The sequence below is a fragment of the Pelodiscus sinensis genome, chromosome 1 (assembly GCF_049634645.1).
Source record: "Pelodiscus sinensis isolate JC-2024 chromosome 1, ASM4963464v1, whole genome shotgun sequence".
In the NCBI taxonomy this organism is placed as follows: Eukaryota; Metazoa; Chordata; order Testudines; family Trionychidae; genus Pelodiscus; species Pelodiscus sinensis.
In genome coordinates this window covers 302,592,570-302,615,991 of record NC_134711.1, presented here as the reverse complement: position 1 = coordinate 302,615,991, position 23,422 = coordinate 302,592,570, and the positions used below count along the sequence as shown (strand labels likewise).

General features: G+C 45.7%; 1 protein-coding gene across 5 annotated transcripts in view; it reads right to left on the bottom strand.

Annotated features, from left to right (window-relative positions):
• The window catches only part of SPATA13 (spermatogenesis associated 13), a 125,940-nt gene extending 105,349 nt beyond the window's left edge, over positions 1-20,591 (bottom strand). Inside the window, exons 1-3 of one of the 5 annotated variants that reach the window (XM_014581469.3) lie at positions 20,344-20,591; positions 19,257-19,395; positions 16,696-16,775 (exon numbers count right to left, since the gene is read on the bottom strand). In XM_014581469.3, coding sequence (XP_014436955.2) covers positions 16,696-16,698 — 3 coding nt within the window. In that variant the 5' untranslated portion in view covers positions 16,699-16,775; positions 19,257-19,395; positions 20,344-20,591. The remainder of the gene's footprint in view (positions 1-16,695; positions 16,776-19,256; positions 19,396-20,343) is intronic. The other 4 variants (XM_006138887.4, XM_075919258.1, XM_006138885.4 and 1 more) reach the window with 4 other exon arrangements.
• Between the last annotated feature and the right edge of the window lie 2,831 nt (positions 20,592-23,422).

Genomic DNA, 23,422 nt, shown 5'->3' with positions numbered 1-23,422 from the left:
CTAGTACTATTATCATTCTCGGCAGCAGAGTCAGCAGACCACTGAAGGACACAGGCCTGGACTCTACGTTACTCTGATAACACATATATGCTTAAATAGCACATATCTGTATGGGGGCTAGGATGCTACAACTGTGTCACTAAGGGGTGTGGATTTTTCAGACCCCTGAACAAGGTAGTTGTACTGATCTAGGCTTATAGTGTGGACCTAGCCTGATTTCTCCAGCAGGAATAGGGAAGTTCTTTGTCTGATTTCAGTGCATTCCAAGGCTATAAAACTAGGTCTCTGTGCTCAATTCAACAGCTGTCAAGTTCATGATAGCTGGAATATTCCAAAGTATTTGAGATCTTTGCAAATGTCACTGCCACTAGTTCACTGGTTTTCAACTTTCTCTCATTGGCGGACTCCTAAAAAATCTTAGACATAAGTTGTGGGCCCTTACTAGTCCTCAGACCACTTGCTGAAAACCACTGCACTAGTTAGACAAGGCGGGTGAGATAATGTATTTTATTGGATCAACTTCTGTTGGTGAGAGAGACAAGTTTTTGAGCCCCACAGAGTATGTGTACACACCAAAGAAAAACTCATGGGTGGCCAGTGCCATCTGACACTGGCTTGTGGGGCTGAGGCTCTGGAGTGGTTTCACTGATGTATACACATTCAGGCTTGGGCTGGAGCCTGAGCTGTGGGATCTTTCCCACCCCATAGAGCCCAAGGCTGGAAACCTACACAGAAATGAAACAGGTCTGTAGCCTGACCCCCTTATGCCTGAGTTGGCTGGCATGGGCCAGACTCTGGGTTTTTCTTTGCTGGGTAGACACACACAGAGCTCTACGCCCAGCATCATAGCAAAATGCAAGGTGGAAGGAGCTGTTTAGCATAAGTAATTAGCACCTATTGTAGGGGACATTTAAAGTGCAGTGCCTCTGACTGTAGAATGACTGCAAAGGTGTTAACAGACTACTATACATTGAATGGTCACTTACAATGCATACTTAACTACTTATGCTGAGCAATCCCTTCCACCTTGCATTTTGCTGTGAGGCTGGGAGTATCTTTCCCAGACCTGAAGAAGAGCTCTATGTGGCTCAGTGAAATGCTTGTTACTCTCACCAACAGAAATTGGTCCAATAAAAGTTATTACTTCATCCCCCTTGTTCCTCTAATATCTTGGAAGATGATACCAAACTGGGTGGGGTTGCGACTTCTTTGGAGGATAGGGACATAATTCAGAATGACCTTAGCAAGTTAGAGAAATGGTCGGAGGTAAACAGGATGAGGTTTAATAGAGAGAAATGCAAAGTGCTCCACTTAGGAAGGAACAATCAGTTCCATACATACAAGATGGGAAGCGACTGTCTAGGAAGGAGCATGGCAGAAAGGGATCTAGGGGTCATAGTGGACCACAAGTTGAATATGAGTCAACAGTGTGATGCTGTTGCAAAAAAAGCAAATATGATTCTAGGTTGTATTAACAGGTGTGTTGTAAGCAAAACTCGTGAAGTCATTCTGCCGCTCTACTCTGCACTAGTTAGGCCTCAGCTGGAGTACTGTGTCCAGTTCTGGGCGCCACATTTCAAGAAAGATGTGGAGAAATTGGAAAGGGTACAGAGAAGAGCGACAAGAATGATTAAAGGTTTAGAGAACATGACCTATGAAGCCAGGCTTCATGAACTGGGCTTGTTTAGTTTGGAAAAAAGAAGATTAAGGGGGGACATGATAGCGGCTTTCAAATATCTAAAAGGGTGTCACAAGGAGGAAGGAGAAAATTTGTTCCTCTTGGTTTCTGAGGACAGGACAAGGAGTAATGGGCTTAAAGTGCAGCAGGGGAGGTTTAGATTGGACATTAGGAAAAAATTCCTAACTGTCAGGGTGGTCAAATATTGGAATAAATTGCCAAGGGAGGTGGTGGAATCTCCCTCTCTGGAGATATTTAAGAACAGGTTAGATAGACATCTGTCAGGGATGGTGTAGACGGAGCTTGATCCTGCCTTGAGGGCAGGGGGCTGGACTCGATGACCTCTCGAGGTCCCTTCCAGTCCTATGATTCTATGATTCTATGATTCTATGGAACCAACATGACTACAACTACACTGCACTGCCATTAGCTGGAAGTCTCAGTTAAATTCCTAGCAGACAGATGTCCTCATTACAACCACTATTACCATCTGCCCTTGGTATCAACAGACTAACCAAGGATATAGGCTTGGACATGGTATTGATTGCCCTGCTAACATTTACATTGTTAAGTTCCTTAATCTTAAGGCATATCTGTAAGACAGTGTGAGGAAGTCTGACTCCTGATTGCCATGCTGTACTTGTTCTATGAATAACAAAAATCCTTCTCTCTTCAGGGCTATCAATCTAGCAACTTTTCATTAGCACAACATTCACTTGCGGTTTTAATAAGTCTTTCACTACAGTAAAAGCAGCAAAAAATGAATGATGAAATGGAAATAATATATCATTGTGTAGGCCACATCTACATATTGTGTGTAAGTTTCATTGATAGCTCTTAAAATAAACGCAACAATTCCACACATAGGCCTGTACACAGGAATTTCTGGGGATACGTGTGCTTTTTTTTGTAAATGTGGATTGCAATTTTTTTAAATATAAAGACGTTCAAAATAGTCATGCAATGAGAGAGGTTAATGAAAAATTTGAGTGGAAACACTGGGAAATGATTGTTATAACATACTAAAATTTTATACAGTAATAAAGGTTTTATAAATTAGAAATCATTATCATTATAATTTATCATTTCAGCTGAGATCTGTGGATTCAAGAAGCAATCTACTATAAATCCCACAGAGGACATTATGATTTGGGAAGGGTCGGTGATTGTCACCCATCACCAGTTGGGAGGGGAGCATTATCAATCACATATTAGATTGGCCAATAATTTTTGATGGGAGAGGGCACTCCAAGAATTTGGTAAGTGGTTGAACGGCACACTCTTCCATTATATTAATGAGGGAGGTGCAGGGATCTGGGATGAAGGTTGGGTGCAGAAAGGACCTTGGAGTATAGGATTGGGGTGTGGGATCTGAGAGTTTGGGTGAAGGGGGGGATTGTGACTGAGGGCAGTGAACTGTGGTACAGGACGGGGTGCAGGGTCTGGGAGGGGAAAGTGACCTGAGGTAGGGATGCAGGGGCTTGGGTTGTGACCTGGGATAGGTGATTATATGGAAAGGCAGGACAGAATTCTGGCCTGGGGGAGGGGTATAGGAGGAGGGGATACAGGGTCTGAGAGGGGGTTATGACCTGAGAAAAGCTGTAGGAGGAAATGCAGTGTCTGGGAAGATGTATGGAGGCTGGAGCAGGGGTGTGGAAGCTTTTGGTTACATAGGGTAGGGGTATAGGAGGGAGGCAGAGGATTTGGGGAGGGAGGAGCCAGGGTGCCAAAGGTAGGTTCTGGCTGAGAGACCTTAGCTGATGACTCCCAGCCAGCAGCTCAGCAGGTTCCTTACCCAGGCTCCCTACCTTCCATGCCCCTGTACTGTTCACTGTAGATATAGGGGCTAGGGTTGCCAGATAGTTTCACAAAAAATACTGAACATGACAGGAAAAAAATTGGTTGAGCAAAAAAAACCCCAAATTGTTAAGAAAAAAACCGCGCACACAAAAAAGAGTCACGGTGCCTTTAAATCCCCACTCTCTCCTTCTCCCCACCAGACACAGCAGGGAAAGAATGTCCCAAGCATTTTACACGTCCGGTATTTTCTGTTTTTTCTACTGTACGGAAGCCGCAATACAGGACACCAGGTAACCCTAATAGGCTCCATCTTTGCTGGGGGTGGGGGAGGGGCACTTCACACGCTACATGTCCTGCAAACAGGCAGCTGCTATTGGCCTGAAACTGGCCAATGGGATTATGCTGGGGATGGGAACAGCTCTTAAAGCTTTCTCTCTTCCTTTCTGGGCTGAGTATTTAAAGTAAAACTGCCCCACAGCCTTGTTTCTGAGCAGCGTGTGGATGGGGCGAGGCAAGTGAGGAGCCTGCTTGGGGCCCCCTGCAGCATCCAGATCCGGTGGCTCGGTGGGCCAGATTTGGCCCACAGGCCGTATTTTGCCCAGACCTGACTTAGATAGCAATGTCAGATGTTGGCCTTTTCTGAGGAACTTGTCTGTCTGTCTGTCTCTCTCCTTGTTTAGCTGGCTTTGCAGTTTCTAGAAGAGGATTCCATGATAGTAATGAAGATTGTACAACTATTGCCATGTTGGATATATGTTCTTTTAGCATTCCATGAGTTGCATGAAGGCTTTTTATATTGAAACTAGACGATTTACCCAGCTTTGTTACAGTCCTTAACTCAAGTAATTTTTTTTTAATAAAATGAGAATGTCCATGCTTCATTTAAATCAGGGGTGTCCAAACTTTTTTCAAAGAGGGCCAGATTTGAAGAAGTGAACATGCGTGAGGGCCGTCCCCGCACTCTCAGCCCCAAGGCGGAGGGCCCGCGGGGTCGGAGGCGGGCGGAGAGCGCAGGGCACGCCGGCCTCACGGCGGCCCGGGGGCAGGGCGAACCCGCAGCCAAGCGGGGGAGCGGGGCTGCGGACGTGCCCTACAGGGGAGGCTCTAGGACCGCAGAGGCCATGGGCGGCGGCGGTGCGGCTGGAGGCGGAGTGGCTGGAAGCGGCGCGCTGGGTGCGCCAGTTCAAAAGAGCGCCGGGGAGCCAGGAGAGGGGGAGGAAGCGGGGGCCGTATTAAACCGGAACACGGGCCGCAATTGGCCCGCGGGCCGGACTTTGGACATGCCTGATTTAAATCATTGCTCTGGGGTGCAGCTGCGGATGAGGGGTTCAGTGTGTAGGTTGCCCTGGGGAAAAAGGACTACCTCAGCCCTCTGTCATCACAGCAGCTTGGGATGAGGGGTGGGGGAGGGGGGTAGTGCAGGGGTTGAGACACCTCACCATGGCCACTGCAGCTCCAGCGGGCACAACCCAGCGGGGGGTGCATATCCCTTGGCTGGGGCAGATCCAGATTTATCTGCCCCCTGCAATTCCCCAGCCAGAGTGAAGAATGCAGCAAACTGTGCCCTCACTCCCTGATGAAGGGGAACAGCCAGCAACGTTCCTGTATGAATCAGGGGGGGAGAAGGGAGCTTTAGCCCCCCCACACACACCTTCTCTAATGGGCACTTGTGGGGTGAGGGCATTGGAAGTGGGGCAGTCCTGGAAGTTATGATAAGAGGAAGCTGTGTACCGAATTCGGTGTTCCTAGCTCTTACCATTTAGAAGGGGCTCTTGAACAAACAGACAAACACAAAGACAGACATATGCACCAGACAAACTCTGACAAATACATAGTAGACTAGCAGATTTACCTGGCATTTCCTGGGTTCTTCAGGGCAAGGGCCTGGCAGTGAGGGGGATACAAGGGGCAGGGCCTATGGGATGTGGAGGGGCTCAGGGCGGGGGGGGGGAGTGTTTTACCCAGAATGGGACTTTTCTTTCCCTTCAGCTTGGCCAGGGGGCATTTTCTCTCCCCCCAGCATTCCCTTGGTGCCTGGGGTAGGTTTAAGGAGAGAACATGAGTAGCCACAAGAGGAAGGGGAGTGCGAGTAAAAATATAAGTGAATATGGTGCTGCTGATCAGCTGTTCCTTCTCTCTAGGCCAGTGTGTGATGACAGACACAGTGAGCCTCCCAAACTGGCCAGGGGACCTCCAGTTTCAGGTGATCTCTCCCAGGCTTCCCAACAGCTGCTTGTCTCCCATTTGGAAAGCCATCAAGCTGTGGGGAGGAGCTCTAGATTGTGTTTTTATGGTTACAGTTCTCCTGGAGCACAGTCAGAGATTCTATGGTTAATCCTCCAAGACTCCCAACCAGAGAGACTTTAGGTACATCTGGACATAAGCAGGTTGGGAACTCTGCCATAGATAGTTCATCTACTGCAACAGTCTAGTTGTGGATTACACTGTGAGGGAGACCTGAGGAAGTGGGCAGAGAGAAGAAGGGACAGTCCAGACAGGAGGAAGACAGGGAAGTTAGGGATGAGGAAATGTATATATTTTAGAGAAGGAAGAGGAGAAGACGCAGGGAATTGATAGCTTTATAAGGGAACAAGATGGGGAATTCATGGATTGGGCTGAACTAGGGATTTACACAAATGAAACGTAATGTAAATTAACCTTTTCTCAGGTTTACACAACCAGTCACTTCAGTGATGCATGTAAATATGGTGAATGTTTTAGTCCTGGATCTTTAGGGTAAAAATACATCCAGTAACTCAAGAATGCTGTAATAAAACAGTGACAGAACATAGGACCATTAACAGAGTAAGAAGCTTTAGTGGAAATGGTATTAATGACCAATAAGGCTACTGGTTTCATCACTAAAGGTTTAAACTTATTTACAAGGTTCTTACTGATGAACTGGAACAATCCAATAACTTTCTTCTTACCTTATCATTACACTTGCAAATTCTTAACCCTCTAACAGGCAAGGAAGAAAGAGGCAAAAACTAAAGGCGACTTCTGAATGAAAGTACAGTCCTAGCTGAACAATTTGTAAAAAAGTCAACTTCCCTAAGATAATTTTAATGGTGTTTTGAAGTTGATATAGAGTCCTCATTGATTCTTTTCTACCAAATTATTAGTATCAAGTAGGAAATTCATTTTTAATGAAGTTTTTGTGCAAGATTTTTATTTACCCTGTCATATTAACTGCAATAGATTAATTAATGCACGTAGCTATTTCAGCAACAACTAGTACTACTTGGGTTTGCATTTGGTTTGTTTGGTCAGATAATGAGTTGATATTCAAATTGACGTATCTACATGCTGCAGGCTATTGAGAGACAGGGTTGTCTTTTAGCTAGAACAGCAGGATTCCAGATCCTGCAACTGATTCTGTGTGATGTTGGACAATAATTGTTTGTAAATGAAAAAGAAACTCTGGTGACATACTGAGCCAAGAGACTATAAACACAAGAATCGTTACTGAAAGAAAGGTCTACAAGGGAAGGATGACAAGGATAATGAGACTTACTACTCCCACTGAAAGTGGTCAGCATTACAGGATATATATACAGATCGAGGATTTTTTGTAAGAAGTTATTTCCCCTCTGCTAAAAAACAGCATCAGTAACATCCTCTTTTTGTGAGCATCACATATGGGAATTGTTTCAAATTACTTATCTGTTTGCAGTAGCAGTAAACTATACATGAGCTCTTAAGTACAGGCAGTCCCCAGGTTACGTACAAGATAGGGACTGTAGGTTTGTTCTTAAGTTGAATCTGTATGTAAGTCGGAACTGGCATCCAGATTCAGCCGCTGAATCTGGACACCAGTTCTGACTTACATACAGATTCAACTTAAGAACACCAGGCGTCCCCAAGTCAGCTGCTGCTGAAACTGATCAGCAGCTGATTCCAGGAAGCCCGGGGCAGAGCAACTCTGCCTCGTGCTTCCTGTAGTCAGCCGCCGGTCAGTTTCAGCAGCGGCTGATTTGGGGACGCCTGGGGCAGAGCAGCTCGGGTGCTGCTGGGTTGGTCCAGTAGCGCGGCCGCTCCTTGGCGCTACTGGACCAACCCAGCAGCACCCCAGCTGCTCTGCCCCAGGCGTCCTGATTCAGCCACTGCTGAAACTGATCAGCAGCGGCTGAATCAGGACTCCTGGGGCAGAGTAGCTGGGGTGCTGCTGGGTTGGTCCAGTAGCGCCAAGGAGCGGTGCTGTGGGACCAACCGGCAGCGCCCCACCTGCTCTACCACAGGGCCCGGGCTTTGCTCCACATCTCCCTGGACTGCTGAGGGGGGCACTAGCTGTCCCCCCCCCCCAGCACACCAGAGAGACGCGGAGCAAAGCGGCGGAGGACCCAGGCCGGACCCGCAGCCGCTTCCAGATCAGCTGGAAGCGCCGGGTCCGGCCGGGTCCTCGTGGCTTTGCTCAGTGTCTCCCTGCTCTGCAGACCAGAGAGACGCTGAGCAAAGCGGCACAGGACCCGGGGCCGGACCCGCGGCGCTTCCAGATCAGCTGGAAGCGCCGCGGGTCCGGCCCCGGGTCCTGCGCCGCTTTGCTCAGCGTCTTCCTGGTCAGCGTCTCCCTGGTCAGCGTCTCCCTGGTCTCCCTGATCTGGAAGCGCCGCAGGTCCGGCCCTGGGTCCTGCGCCGCTTTGCTTCCCGTCTCCCTGGTCTGCTGGCTCCCGCAGCAGACCAGGGAGACGGGGAGCAGCTTTTCTCGCCCCAGAGGAGGCGGGCGGCGGGACCAGGCGTCCCGCCGCTCCAGTCCTCCGGGGCGAGAAAATCCCCGTTCGTATCTGCGGATCCGACATAAGTCGGATCCACGTAACTCGGGGACTGCCTGTACCTGAAGTTCTCTGACCATGTGCAGCCAAGCGCTAGTTGCCATTCCTACACATTTATAAAAGTCTGTTTTATTTTCTCACCTTAGGGATGGAAAAATTTAAGTTGCAGTGATAGATGAAAGATAAGCACATTGGATGCCAAAGATATCTAAGCAGTGCAACCAAATTTCATCCAAGGCAATTAAATATGGATTTAACATCACCATTAGCATGACTACCCTATGAATGTCTCTACCTTTTACAGGAAAAAATTTCATGAAGACAACAACCCAAGATAAAGAATGAGCTTGTCACTCACTAAGTATAATATGCATCTGTTATAAATGAGCGAGATCAAGCTCACTTGACAAGAGAACAGAAGCCTGACTAAATTTGATAGGGCTATATCATGAATAGAGGATGCAAAAACTGGCTCTCTCTATGACATCTTGTACACCATGACTGGAGGAATGAAGGATAGCTAATGTAGCACCAATATTTTAAATGGCGTCTACAGGTGCTCCTGGCAATTAAAGGCCAGTAAGGCTAACTTCAGTCCTGGACAAATTGATTGAAACTACAGTAAAGAACAGAATTGTCAGATGCATAGATGAACATACTTTGCTGGGTAAAAGTCAACATGTTTTTTGTAAAGGGAAATCATGCCTCACCAATCTACTAGAATTATTTGAGGCTGTCTACAAGCATTTGGACAAATGAGTTGCAGAGGATATAGTGAACTTAACATTTCCAGAAAGCCTTTGACAAGGTCCCTTACCAAAGGCTTTTAACCAAAGTAAGCTGTCATGGGATAAGAGGGAAGGTCCTCTCATGGAGTGATAACTGGTAAAAGATAGTGAACAAAGGACAGGAATAAAATGAGGAGTACAGGAGCTGCTGAAAAAGCTCCCCACTGTCAGCAGAGCTGCGGCTACACTTTACTTCACTTTCAACATTGAGCCTGATCGGCACAGTGTCGGAACGTGAGTATGCAAATGAAGCCCGGGATATTTAAATCCTGGGCTCATTTGCACTTCCGAAGTGCTTGATTTGCATCCCTCTCTAGACACAGCCTAGGTGCAGATCAGATCAGTCTGAAGGCAGCTCTTAATTACTCCAGGAGGCTAAAGTTGTCCCCAGTCGGCCCCAGAATTGTAAAGCTGCAAAAGTTGTATAGCATGATGTTTATTCACCTTCTACTCCTGCATCAAATTCACCTAAACTGGATTTGAAAATCTGGGTCCAAGACTGACTGACTTTTACCAAAAGTACTAGAAAATCTTTACTACTCTGAAAGGATTAATGGAGGCCAGATGGGCCAATTAACCTATTAGGCTGAAAGCTGGGACAATTAAGGCTGAGAAGAAAACCTTAATTAGAGGATGCTCACGTGTGTGAACAGACAAGCAGAATTCTATAAAGCCAGGGAGCAGACAGCAGAAAGGGGCTCTAGGGACATAGATGCTGATTTCCCCTCTAGCCAGGGCCGGCCTGAGCTCTTTTGGCACCCTGGGCGCGCGGCGCCGCCCCAGGAGCACGGCGCATGTGCGGGCCCGCCCCCTCAGGGAGTACGGGCCCGCCCGCAGTACGCACAGCGCATGCGTGGGCCGGCCACGGCTGCTGGCGCACAGCCCGGGACCCGCCCCCGGGGTGCACGGTACATGCGCTGCCTGGCCCGGCCAGTGCTGCTGGCGCACGTGCCGGGACATGCAGGGCCCCGCAGCCATGGGGGGGGAGGACGCTGCTGGCCGGTGCCGCAGGGACGTCGCGTGCCCCTTACAGCTGCCATCAGGCGCCCCTCATCGGTTAGTGCCCCGGGCAGCTGCCCAGCCTGCCCATGCCTCAGTCTGGCCCTGCCTCTAGCCAGAGTTGCTCAGTGCCTTTTGTCTGCCCCAGGCCTGGATTTCCTCTCCTTCCCCCCATTCCATCTTCTTTCTCCAATCCCCCGCCCCATCTCTTCCTGCTCCTGCTCTGCCCCTGCTTCAATTCTACTCCTGCCATCAACCTGCCTCTTCCCTGTATGCACCCCATCCCCATTCTTCCTCCTTCTTGGTGAATCCTGATTGTCACAACACAGTTGTGTGTGGCAGATCAGAGGAGCTGGAAGGGGAAGGAGTTGGACAGTGGGGCTGCCAGGACACAGTAGGGAGAAGAGAGAATTTTTGCTGCTGGTTGAGCACCAGCTAAATTTTCCTTGTAGGTGTTCCAGCTTTGGAGCATCACAGAGTGGATACCTATGTGTAGGGAAGCAGTTTGCAGTCCCTCCCTGGGGGGAGACAGGAGAGTTTCTGATACAGAAATTAGAACAATAGAATCATAGAACACTAGGACTGGAAGGGACCTGGAGAGGTCATCGAGTCCAGTCCCCTTCCCTCATGGCAGGACCAAATACTGTCTAGACCATCCCTGATAGACATTTATCTCACCTACTCTTAAATATCTCCAGAGATGGAGATTCCACAACCTCCGTAGGCAATTTATTCCAGTGTTTAACCACCCTGACAGTTAGGAACTTTTTCCTAAAGTCCAACCTAAACCTCCTTTGCTGCAGTTTAAGCCCATTGCTTCTTGTTCTATCTTCAGAGGCCAGGAAGAACAAGTTTTCTCCCTCCTTCTTATGACACCCTTTTAGATACCTGAAAATCGCTATCATGTCCCTTCTTAATCTTCTCTTTTCCAAACTAAACAAGCCCAATTCTTTCAGCCTTCCGTCATAGGTCATGTTCTCTAGACCTTTAATCATTCTTGTTGCTCTTCTCTGGACCTTCTCCAATTTCTCCATATCTTTCTTGAAATGCGGTGCCCAGAACTGGACACAATATTCCGACTGAGGCCTAACCAGCACAGAGTAGAGCAGAAGAATGACTTCTCGTGTCTTGCTCACAACACACCTGTTAATGCATCCCAGAATCATGTTGGTTTTTTTGCAACAGCATCACACTGCTGACTCATATTCAGCTTGTGGTCTACTATAACCCCTAGATCCCTTTCTGCCATACTCCTTCCTAGACCGTTGCTTCCCATTCTGTATGTGTGAAACTGATTGTTCCTTCCTAAGTGGAGCACTTTGCATTTGTCTTTATTAAACTTCATCCTGTTTACCTCAGACGATTTCTCCAATTTGTCCAGATCATTTTGAATTATGACCCTTTGGTATCATCTGCAAACTTAATAAGCGTACTTTCTATGTCAATATCTAAATCGTTGATGAAGATATTGAACAGAGCCAGTCCCAAAACAGACCCCTGCGGAACACCACTGGTTATACCTTTCCAGCAGGATTGTGAACCATTAATAACTATTCTCTGAGTACGGTAATCCAGCCAGTTATGCACCCACCTTATAGTAGCCCCATCTAAGCTGTATTTGCCTCGTTTACTGATAAGAATATCATTAGACCACAGTTATTCTCTGAGAGGAAGGAGTTTGGTCTGGCAAATCCAGATGAGTGGTGCCAGGTTCAGGATGGTGCAGATCTTAGCTGCTGCTGTTTGCAGGGTTCCTGAGTGGATCCCCAGAACAGCAAGGAGGTGGCGCCACCTGTGATGAGTGGGATCTATGACTCTACTGTTATCATAAACAGCTAAAGTGAGACTGCATGTCTCAAAACAAATTAGCAAAATACTTTGTGATGCTGTGTCCTGATTTTTTTTTAAAGGATCTGTTAATTTGCACACACAATGATTAGTCCCCAATCTTGCCAGGGACTCTGCAGTGGGGTTTCCCACACAACTTCCTTGCAGGATCAGGTGCTTGCTCTGCAAAGGGTCTCCCATTCACTTGAGAGCATTAGTGTGTTTTTACCGTATAATATTTCACTTCAAAATCAAACATTTGACAATACTTACGGGACTGACTTAGTCTCAAGGTCTCTAGTGTTCATCTAAAGCTGAACAAAAAGGTTCCCTGCTTAATTACTAGCTCACACTTTGAAGTTAGTGTGTTACTAATGAAAGGAACAAATGCTTCATATAATTTAGTTTCTGCTCAGTAACCCTTTGCCATCTGTATCCAATTTAACTAATGACCTAATAATCATTTACTCAGAAAACCCCAGGAAGCATTAACTACACTGCATCGAAGTGTCTCTTAAAAACAACTTAGAGAACTTTAAAAGACAATCTTACTTTAAAGCATTACCCTTTCTTCTCCAGGCTAGGATAAAAGCTCAGCTGTGTTTTCTGTCACACTGAGAGGCCAGCTTGTAATTTCAGCAAAGTTTTCATTCATACCAAGCAATTTAACATTCCGGGTGGCCATGCTCCTAGCTGTCTTTGTAATTTCAATGTGTCCTATATCCCTACCCGCTCCATCAGCTCTGCTCACTCATGCCTCCTGCAATGACACCTCTTTTGTCACACACTGATCCTTTATTGTCACCATACCAGCTATTTAGCACTGTCTGCATACAAAATGAGGTTCCTAAATATGCATCCTACTTTGGATTCCTGCTCCCATTTAAGAATCTATAGCAATGTGGGATTGGAAGGGACCCTGAGACTTCAGACCTTTAGGCCTGGTCTACACTGTGTCAGGAGGTCAAAGTAAGATACACAGCTCCAGCTATATAAATTACACAGGTGGAGTTGATGTATCTTACATAATGTTTCTGCACTGTCCACACAGTGAGATGCCGATGGGAGCAAATGCTCCCATTGGCTTCTTTTACTCCTCATGAGAAACAGGAGTACTGGTGCCGATTGGGGTACCCTTTAAGTTGGATCTAGTGGGTCTATACCAGTGTTCCCTCTAAGATTTTCCATCTGTGAGCGGGGTGAGTTTTATCTTGTGCACCAATATTGTGGTCTTGTGTGCTTGTTCGGATGTGTCCCATTGTGGCACCTACCCATTACTAAAAAATTATATATGTATAATTTAAATTGCTATGCAAGAAAAAGTACTAAAAATGGATAATTAACAAGGTGCATGACCCTGTACCCACCCACCCTGAAAACCATCCAGATTGCTGCCCCCTGCCCACACTGTGTGCCCCACTGCCTGTGCCCCCATCAGGACCACACACAGCCAGCTGGCACCTGTATAGGTCTGGCTAGCTGCCTATCCCCACACACACCCTGTAATTGTGCCCAGCCTTGCCATTTGCCCCCTCCCATATGCCACCAGTATAAATGCCAGGGCCATGCTATCTGACCCCCAAACACAAACAGCCAGTACTTGGGCTCAGGGCCCACAGCCAAAGCACCACTGCCCAAAGACCTGTACACAGCCCCACATCACCAGTTTCACCCCTTCCCCATCTCCCAGCGGTCTGTGCCCAGCCCCACACCTCGCCCGTTCTCCCTCCTACATCTCCCAGAGACCTGTGTCTGACCCCGCACCTTGCCCTCTTCCTCCCCCGGCCAATTTACCTGCACCCAGTACCTCCCCTCACCACAGATGGCTGGTGCCTTTGCCCCCCACCCAGCCAACCCCGATACTAGCCCTGCTGCTCTCCTACATGGGCTCCCACGTGGCAGCGTCAGCTGCGGCCCTGGCCCTGGCTGCCCGAGCAGCCTCCTGCTGCCTGCCACACGATTTCTCTGGCCCCGGACACTGGAGCAGTCTCTTGACGCCAGCCACATGGCTCTGCCTAAGACATTTTTTCTGTGTGCCTGGGCAAGTGTGCAGCTGAGGGAACCTTGGTCTTTATTACATCTGCTAAATCGAACCGCTGAAGATTGACCGTGGCAGCGTCGATCTTACGGGTAGCATAGACATGCTGTTACAGCTAATCCTACAAGCTATCTGTATGTCTTCTTCATCCCACTTTCTAAATACAGACAGTGGCTCAAAACGCCAATGTTTATCCCTTCCCCTTTTTTCTGAAATAATTTTGCGTGAATAAGAAGTTTTAAAAAAATCCAAGTTTTACTGCAAGTAGCATTCTGAGAGCCAAGTGTCAAAAACCAGCAAGCTCTTTAGTATACTGTTTTCTCTATCTGGGACCAATCTGCTTTGATTGACAATGCCTCAATTCTCTCTTCAAGGAGAGCATCCATTTTAAAATGTACTTCAAAATGCACCTTTTCAGGGACTGGAGGTCATTATGTGGATGAAATACTGCATAACAAGACTTATTTGTGATTTAAATTTGTGTGAGAGAGACTTAAAAAATGGCTGAATTAATCGAGGCTTGTTATTGTCTGTAGTCAATGTGTGCAAACCTTTCCTTCCCCTTCAATATTCCCATCAGGGAGACAAAGGAGGAAAGGATAGCCAGGGGTTGTTAGATAGTATAAATCCTTCAGCAATCAAGATGTGTAATCCTTTGTAAGGGCACATGCATTTCCCTTCCTAAATTGGTATTGCTTGTCATTAAGAATATCTTCATGCAGATAAGATGACACCCTTTGTATTTCACAGATCATCTGTTCAAATCTACATTTCATTAGCACTCGTGCCCACTTGAAACTGGCATATTACTGTGTGGTAGCCAACTCTTACCACAATAAAAACAACAAAGAGTCCGGTGACTAAAGACTACCATTTATTAGGGTATTAAAGCATAAGCTTTTGAGAGCTACAATTCACTTCCTCAGATGCTGAAGAGAAAAAGAAAGACAGAAAAAAACCCAGAGATGATATGATAACAAAGCTAATTAAATCAGAATGGATGTGGCTTATCTCCAATAGTATAGCTTATTAGTGATAATCTGGAAGTACAGCTATATTTTTAATGGAAGATTTTTGGAGCAAAGTCATGGCAACAATAAAATATTGGGATAGATTTTTGCATATTACTGGTACAAAACTAAGGCCTGATTCTGAAAACCATTTCTTATGCATGCAGATAGCTTTGATGGTAACAATGGAAGTATTCATGCAGGATCAATTTCTCAAATACAGTAGTAGCACCATGAAAATACAGGGGTAACTTGATTATAAGCACTTAAATGGGCCACCATAACCTGATGATGAGCTCTTGAATCTAGCAAAAAAGAATATAACAAGATCCAGTTGCTGAAAACTGAAGCCAGGCGATTCAAACAGGAAATAAGGCATCCATTTAATAGTGACGATAATGACTAAGTTGTCCCATTTGTTAAAATACATGGTGGAGTCTTCATCACTAGCCATTTAAAAATCAAGATGGGATTTTTTTTTTTCAAAAAGATATGCTATAGCTCAAATAGAAATTACTTCTGGAAAGGTTTATGGTCTGTGTTATGCAGGGCATCCCACCAGACTGAGGATCATCCTTCTGGCTTCAGTTTTATATATCCTGATATAGTGGTGACATATAAACCAGGAGCAAGTGTCCTTCTATGGGAAGCCATGGTACAAAAGGTATGCCTGCCTCAGATTCTCTCCTTCAGAGTCACCAGTATTTCTGTCAGTCTGTCTTGCCTCAGTAATGTCACAAAAATACCGGACACACTTGACATTGCATCACAATCTACATTACATCTTATTTAGAAAATACCGGACCATTTATATTTTCTCAATTTGTTTCCCGAACAGAAAGCTCAAATACTGACTGTCCTGTTCAAAACCAGACACCAGGCAACCCCATACCTAGTTCCTTGATACCTATACACACACTGGAATATTATGGGCTTTTCTTCTGTCCTCATCCATCCTTTTATCAGGACTCCAACCCTATCCCTTCCAGCTGGACTGCAATCCCACTCTTCCCTGCAGGAGCCCTCACCCTCACCCTCACCCTGTTGTATCTTCTGGCATAACGAGGCATAACGGAGCGGTAGACAAAGTCTTCCCTTGTCAACCGCTTCGCATCTAGACTGACACGCTGTGCCAGATCAGCTGATTGTCGACACAGCGCGGCGACCATTTTTATTTTAATGAAGCGGGGATTATTTAAATCCCCGCTTCATCGACTATGTCGGGTAAACTACTTTACATAGCTCTGTCGATGGAGCTATGTAGTCTAGATGCACCCTTAGTGAAGATGCTACCTTCATTGAGTTTCTCCCCTCAGTGCAGGTACTCCATCTCCCTGAGAGGCAGTAACTATGGTGATGAGAACCCATCCCCACCCTCCAGTCAATACAACATTGCCTAAATAGGGGTGGTTAGGTCAATATAACTGCATTGCTCAGAGGCAATTCAGTTATACCAACGGGAATTGGTAGCGTAGGCCCAGCCTCTGTGTCAGTCTGTCCACTGGACAGTACTTGACTATTCACACCCACCTCCTCTCCCGATAAGGCCTTTTGAACTGTTTACTGTCCTTTTGATGTCTGGGCTCCCAGGCTGGCAAAACAAGGCTTGCCTCTTCACTGGAGACAGGATCTCCCCCAGTTGTCTTTCAAGGATGTGCTGAAATGTTCTTATCTGGGAAGCCTTCCTGTTTGTTTTTTCCACAGAGCCCCCTATTAAGTTACATCAGTACATTCATATAAAAAAGTCTTATAACACACTGTGCAATAACTTCACGTCACTCACCATATCTCAATTCGTAAAGTTATTACATCTGCCACAAATGGAGTACCCAAATGCTGTTGCCAGGGCAGAGGTCCACCATTCTGTGGCAAAAACAAAATATGTGAGCAAGGGATGATGCACAGGTGGAAACAGATATGTGAGGATCAGAGTACAGAGTTTAGGTAACGTATTCTATCCACCCATCCCATGCTGAAATAGACTGTTTGTAATGTGTGGCAGAGAATTATAATGGAACTTTTTACTCTGTACTAGTCACCTATTGATACAATGGTCTGAGTGTCACTGCAAATACCTCCGTAAGACGCAAGACATTTTTATCACAAAAATGGAAGGATACTTTTTAAAAAGTAACGGAACCACTAAGTCCTCTCTTTTCCCTTGTGCTTTTTCCTGGAGTGTCCAGCTGGGGAGTTACACTGGTGTAATTATGGCAGTCAGCTTCCCCATGTAAACAAGTCCTTCACACATTTCTCATTTTAGAGCCTAGCACTTAACCAATTTAGAAAGGCTGATTAGTCAATCCCACCATAAGGATCATCAAGTTTATGAGCACATGGCCTGCAAAATGACTTTTAATTCCTAGCACAAGAAATGTTAACGATAGAAAAGATGATCTCTGCTAAATAATATTTGGAGTCCTACATAGACATAAGAACATAAGAACGGCCATACTGGGTCAGACCAAAGGTCCTTCTAGCCCAGTATCCTGTCTATCGACAGTGGCCAGCACCAGGTGCCCCAGAGAGGGTGGATCAAAGACAATGATCAAGCGATTTGTCTCCTGCCATCTCTCTCCAGCCTCTGACAAACAGAGGCCAAGGACACCATTTTATCCCCTGGCTAATAGCCTTTTATGGACCTAACCTCCATGAAATTATCTAGCTTCTCTTTAAACTCTATTATAGTCCTAGCCTTCACAGCCTCCTCTGGCAAGGAGTTCCACAGGTTGACTACATGCTGTGTGAAGAATAACTTTATTTGTTTTAAACCTGCTACCCATTAATTTCATTTGGTGACCTCTAGTTCTTCTATTTAGGGAACTAATAAATAACTTTTCCTTATCGGCCCTCTCCATACCACTCATGATTTTATAGACCTCTATCATATCCCCCTTCATATTCATATTCATTATGTGTATTGCAGAAGTGCCTACACAGGCTCCAACCACAGATCAAGCCCCCACTGTGCTAGGCACTGTGCATATACATCACACACACACACACACACACACACACACACACACACACACGATAATCTTAACGGGAAGTATAACTTTCTTATATAAGTAGAGAAAATCCAGCCAGTCTCTCCAAAAGCTTCTGAGCAGAGATGTGAGATGGGCAGCAGTTCTTGCTGCTCGTGACATGGTTACTCTACCATATAGAATGTGATGCCCTTCTCAGGAAGCTGTGGGGGCAGAGGGGAGTTGTGGCATGTGCACAGGGAAGTCAGAGGTAGAAGAGCAATGGTTAAATGGGGTGGTATGTACTCAGGTGTGGATATGCCTGAAAGGCAAGGTGGAAAGCGGTGGTAGAATAGGATAGGGACAGCACAGGTGGAAGGGGATGGTATGTGTGCAGGCAGGGATGGCAGAACAGTGGTGGAATGGGGTAGCATGTGTGCAGGAAGGACTGGAGCAGTGGAATGAAATACTTGCAAAGAGGGCAAGATGAAGAGTGGTGAGGGAATAGGTTATGTGCTGGAAGGGCTAGGGTGGACATGGGATGAAGAATAGGATTCTGTGACAAGCGGGATATTTGTAAGAAATTTAGGGGGGAGCCTAATTGTCTAGAATACATACAGGTGGAAGGGCTGGAGACTAAGGCTTTGTCTACACTACACAGTGTTTAGTGACGTGCCTTGTTGCTAAAAGCTGGACAGTGTAGTTACTAATGGACTGGTAGCACTTTAAAGACTAACAAAACATGTAGATGGTATCATGAGCTCTCTTGGGCACAGCCCACTTCTTCAGATGACCAGAGTTATGCATTTAGGATGTGCACACCCAAAATAAATAGGAGACGGGAAGGGGAAAACAAGGAAGGAGGGCTGGAGACAGAGAGCTAGAGGGAATCAGTAAGTATCTGAAGATTGGGAGTTAAAATGAAGCAGATACATGTTTTGTTAGTCTATAAAGTGCTACCGACCATTTGTTGTTTTATTCTGTAACAGACTGACTCGGGTACCCCCGAAGCTCGCCTGTAAAACACTTCCATCCCCAACAAGCAGTGTTTGCGTTGTCGATAGGAGAGTGCTCTTACAACAACACGCTGTTCCAACAGGCAAAACTTTTGTCTTTTGGTGTGTGTGGGGAGGTAGCACCTTTGAATGATGAAAGTTTTATTGTTCAACTGCCAGTGTAGACATAGCCTAGGAACAGGTTACCTGCGAGAATTGTATTGGAACGGGACAGGTTCAGAGATGGAAAAACTGAACTAAAGCAGCAAGTTACACAATCTCACAAAAGTTTTTGAAATCCTGGATAAATGCAGTGTGTAAATTAAAGTAGCCCCAGACAGTTTAAACTGGTATTGCCAGCTAGCAATTGCACAGCAGCTCACCTGAGGTCTTACTGACCGTGGCTGTATTTTCACATGGATAAAATGTTCTTGAACAATTTCTCCAATGTATTCATCACAAACAAGTTTTTCTTTAACATCAGGCAAGCATGTCTCCCCATTCCAGCTCTTTTCTCCCCTCCTATAAATGAATGAAATATTTGTGTTTGTAGGATCACTGAAAGCAAAAAACAGACTTCCTCTTAATTGCTTCATTCTGCCTCCTGCTGTTTTTAGGGACAGAGTCCTTTGCGGAACATTTTATTTTGTGGAATTCATCCTCTTCGAGACTCCTAGAGCAACTGGTAGTGTTTATTGATCTTTCCCCACAGCTGTTCTGTTTTTTCACAGGATTGAGATTGATTATCCTCAGCCCAACATGTGAAGCTTCAGCTGAGCTTTTGTCTTGTTTCCCTGAAGAGTTTTCACTGGCACCAGTGTCAAAAGGTGAGAAGGTAGCAGCTTTTTAGTGATCAGTTCTATGGTAATGACAACTTTTTGTGGACCCATTAGAGGCTTAGACATAGTCTGCAGCCCCCCAAGGGTCTGCAGACCACAGGCTGACAAACCATAGCTTTAGAGGGGGGGAAAGGGTGACAACGATTGGGGAGAAAGCAGACAGCTGTGCAGGAAACACAGGGAAGATCTGGAGGAGCAAACAGGTGGGTAGGTCTGGAAAGGGCCAAGGGGAGTCCCTGGGGTAGCACTGAATGATCTTCCAAAGCAGATGGGCAGCTCCTAGCAGCAGGTTTTTCATTTTCACTAATTTTCCTGATGTTCTTCTCCCTCTTCACTGAATTCTACTAGTCAGATCCCCATCTGACTAATTTACCAGACCACATGTGAAGAGATTTAATACCAATATGTATATACATATGCCCATGCACACACACAGATATTACATACCTTTCATCTCAGAAGTGTCTTACAAACTATAGAAATGTAGCCACCTCTGGGATGGGATGGCAGCAGTCAACTGGCATGCAGTTAGCTGCACAGCAGTGAGGGATATAGTATGAATTTAACATTAACGAGAATAACTTATCAAGGAAAAAAGAAAATTAGTTATTCAAAATTATTATTGTCTTACCTCTCTGTGGACTCAAAAGAAAGTGAAGCTGAAACTTTTCAAGAGCAACTGTTTTCCAGAAACAAGGTGAAGATCCCAGAATGTCCCTTAAGCAATAAGAAGAAAACCTAAAGACCCTTTGGTAACCCTCCAAAAAGCTGTCCTCTTTGTCCTACTGCTAATACAGTTTACCCTTCCTAAGCCTGGGCGAAGCGTTGTCTAACTCGAAATGAATAACGCAAAGGCTTCTCAAAGTAAGCCTGAATGCTCAGTGCAGAGTGTGTTTTCTGTAGGAAACTCCACACCAATCAGCAGCTTCTGTGCCTCCCCCTGCCCTGTGGTGGGAGGTGCAGCAGGAAAAGCACGTCAGTTTAAGAACAAGAATATGCTTAATAATTTTTCCCTATGTCTTTCTGGAGACATCTATCCTTGAAAAAAATACCGAAATCCTGTCATTTGTTGACACAGTAACCATACCTAACATTTTGTTGCTTCAGAAGCCATTTGCAGAAAACAATTCATTATGAGGATGATTTATCCAGTCTGCAGCACTTTGGTTTTATGTGGTTTTGCTTTTCAGAATCAGCAGGAAAGAAAATTAGATAGTGTGTGTATTAATATACCAGCGACTTCACACCTGACCCAATTATGTCTTCTTAGGACAGTTTTACCAGTTAGGATCTAAAGATCTTTCACATTCCTTAACAGGAAACATATTACAGAGTAAAAGGAAAACTTATTATTAAAATAAAAAGCTCGTTTGACATGCATCAGAAATAGCTAAACCTTCTGAGTTTGGAAGTATATTTTTCCTGACTGGAGCAAGCCAATTGCTTGAATTCCTCTAAAGAAATGTAGTCATCTCAAAATTTTCTGTGGCATTTATAAAATACACAAAAATATTTGGAGGAATAATGTAGCATCATATTTTGGCTTTAAGCCACACGTAAATGTGCACAGAACTAGCCAAAGTCAGAACACTGTTGTATCCTGAGCTGACTTTCCCAAAGTTAAGGAGCTGATGCTCTGTGCATTAAGTCCTGCTGGAGGGATGGGATGGGAGTATTCTGAAGCAGGGCTGATATGCATTTTAATGCACCTTTCCAGCTCCTGCCCCTGTGTACCTCTCCCCTTTAGATCTTATGCCCTTGTCATTGGTAGTCTAGGCTGGCAGCTGGGTGGGAGCAGGCTGGCCTCAACATAGGTGCTTTAGAAGAGTTCAACAGAATTCATTTGGGAGGGGTGACTTTATGAGAACTGGAATTTGACTCACTGAGTTGAAAAATGTCATTAGCAGCAATTTAAAATTATTGTAACTTGTTTTTATATTTAACTTTAAAAACCCATCCCATTTATAAATCTCTCAAGGGGACAAATTTTGCATTCTTACCTAGGCAAAACTCCCATGGGTAAAGACTGAGCCTTTATGCAATATTAAAATACCAGATCCACAGAGGGTCTTCATTTTCGGGGTTCTCATTTACATCAGTAGCTGGAATGCTGTTTTAGGAACAGCTGTGACTTGCTAAACTGATTTTGACATTACAGGAAAAAGTCACTGAACAGAAAAGAGAGGAACCTGGCTTACGTTGTCAAATATTCCTTATAATGTGGGTTGTCTCATTTTGGGGGGGCAGCCAACTGGAGACATAGTAAGCAGGCCTGGCTTGGTTCTTTAAAAAATTCCAGCATCAATATAGTGGTGAATCAATATTTCTCAATGTATTTTCAATACTCTCATACAATCCATCTGTGTATATACTCTATATTTTAGGACTAAGTGCATGATGCTAATGAAATTATGGTGCATAAAATGCTGTCCTGAAATTCCTCTGGATTCTGTTGTTCCTGCTTTTCAGAATCATACAGACAAAAAAAAAAAAAAAATCAATCTGAGCAGGGTACATCAAGCTTTTGTAAGGGGTCCAGTTTTTAAAGTAATTTCAGATATATTTCTTTTTAAGAGATGGGGCCAAATTCTTCTTGTCTTAGCTACATAAGCAATGCTTTTGAAGGCAATATGAATAAAGATCACTCATATGACCTAGGTGAGGAAGGATGGTCCAGAGGTCAAAGCATTAGCCTAGGACTTAAATGACTAAGACGTGCTGTTTCACAACAGACTTTGTGTCTGAACCTGTGCAAGTCACTTAGCCTCTCTGGATATGTCCCAGCACTGAGACTCCCTGCCTGGGTTGACAGACTCGGGCTTGCAGGACTCACACTAGCACTCAAAAATAGCTAGGCAGAAAGAACTTTACAGTTGTGACTCAGACTGGAGCTTGGGTCTTGATACCTAGGAAGAGAGGGGATGGGTTCTTCAATCAGTGTATGTAATCCACTGAATCTTTCCATCCACTTAACACTAGCTACACCAGGATTTAAAATTTCTTAACTATGCCACTCAGGGTGTGGATTTTTCACACCCCTGAGCTACATAGTTAAACCGATCTAATTAGAACAGGCCTATGATAGCAAGGCGTGCCATATGCTCTGCATGTTCATTTCAGAAGGTAATTAGAGCACAATATTTCTGATCATTTGAACCTGGTTACAGGCAGTCCCCAGGTTACGTACAAGATAGGGACTGTAGGTTTGTACTTAAGTTGAATTTGTACTTAAGTCGGAACTGCTGAAACTGACCAGCAGCTGACTACAGGAAGACCGAGGCAGCTGAATCTGGACGCCTGGGACAGAGCAGCTGAGGCGCTGCCGGGTAGGTCCCCTCAGCGCCGCACCTCGGCGCTGCAGGGACCAACCCGGCAGCACCCCAGCTGCTCTACCCCAGGTGTCCCCAAGTCAGCTGCTGCTGAAACTGATCAGCGGCTGATTCCAGGAAGCCTGGGGCAGAGCAATTCTGCCTTGGGCTTCCTGTACTCAGCCGCTGGTCAGTTTCATTCAGCAGCGGCTGACTTGGGGACACCTGGGGCAGAGCAGCTGGGGTGCTGCTGGGTTGGTCCAGTAGCGCCGCTCCTAGGCGCTACTGGACCAACCCAGCAGCACCCCAGCTGCTCTGCCCCAGGCGTCCTGATTCAGCCTCTGCTGAAACTGACCAGCAGCGGCTGAATCAGGACGCCTGGGGCAGAGCAGCTGGGGTGCT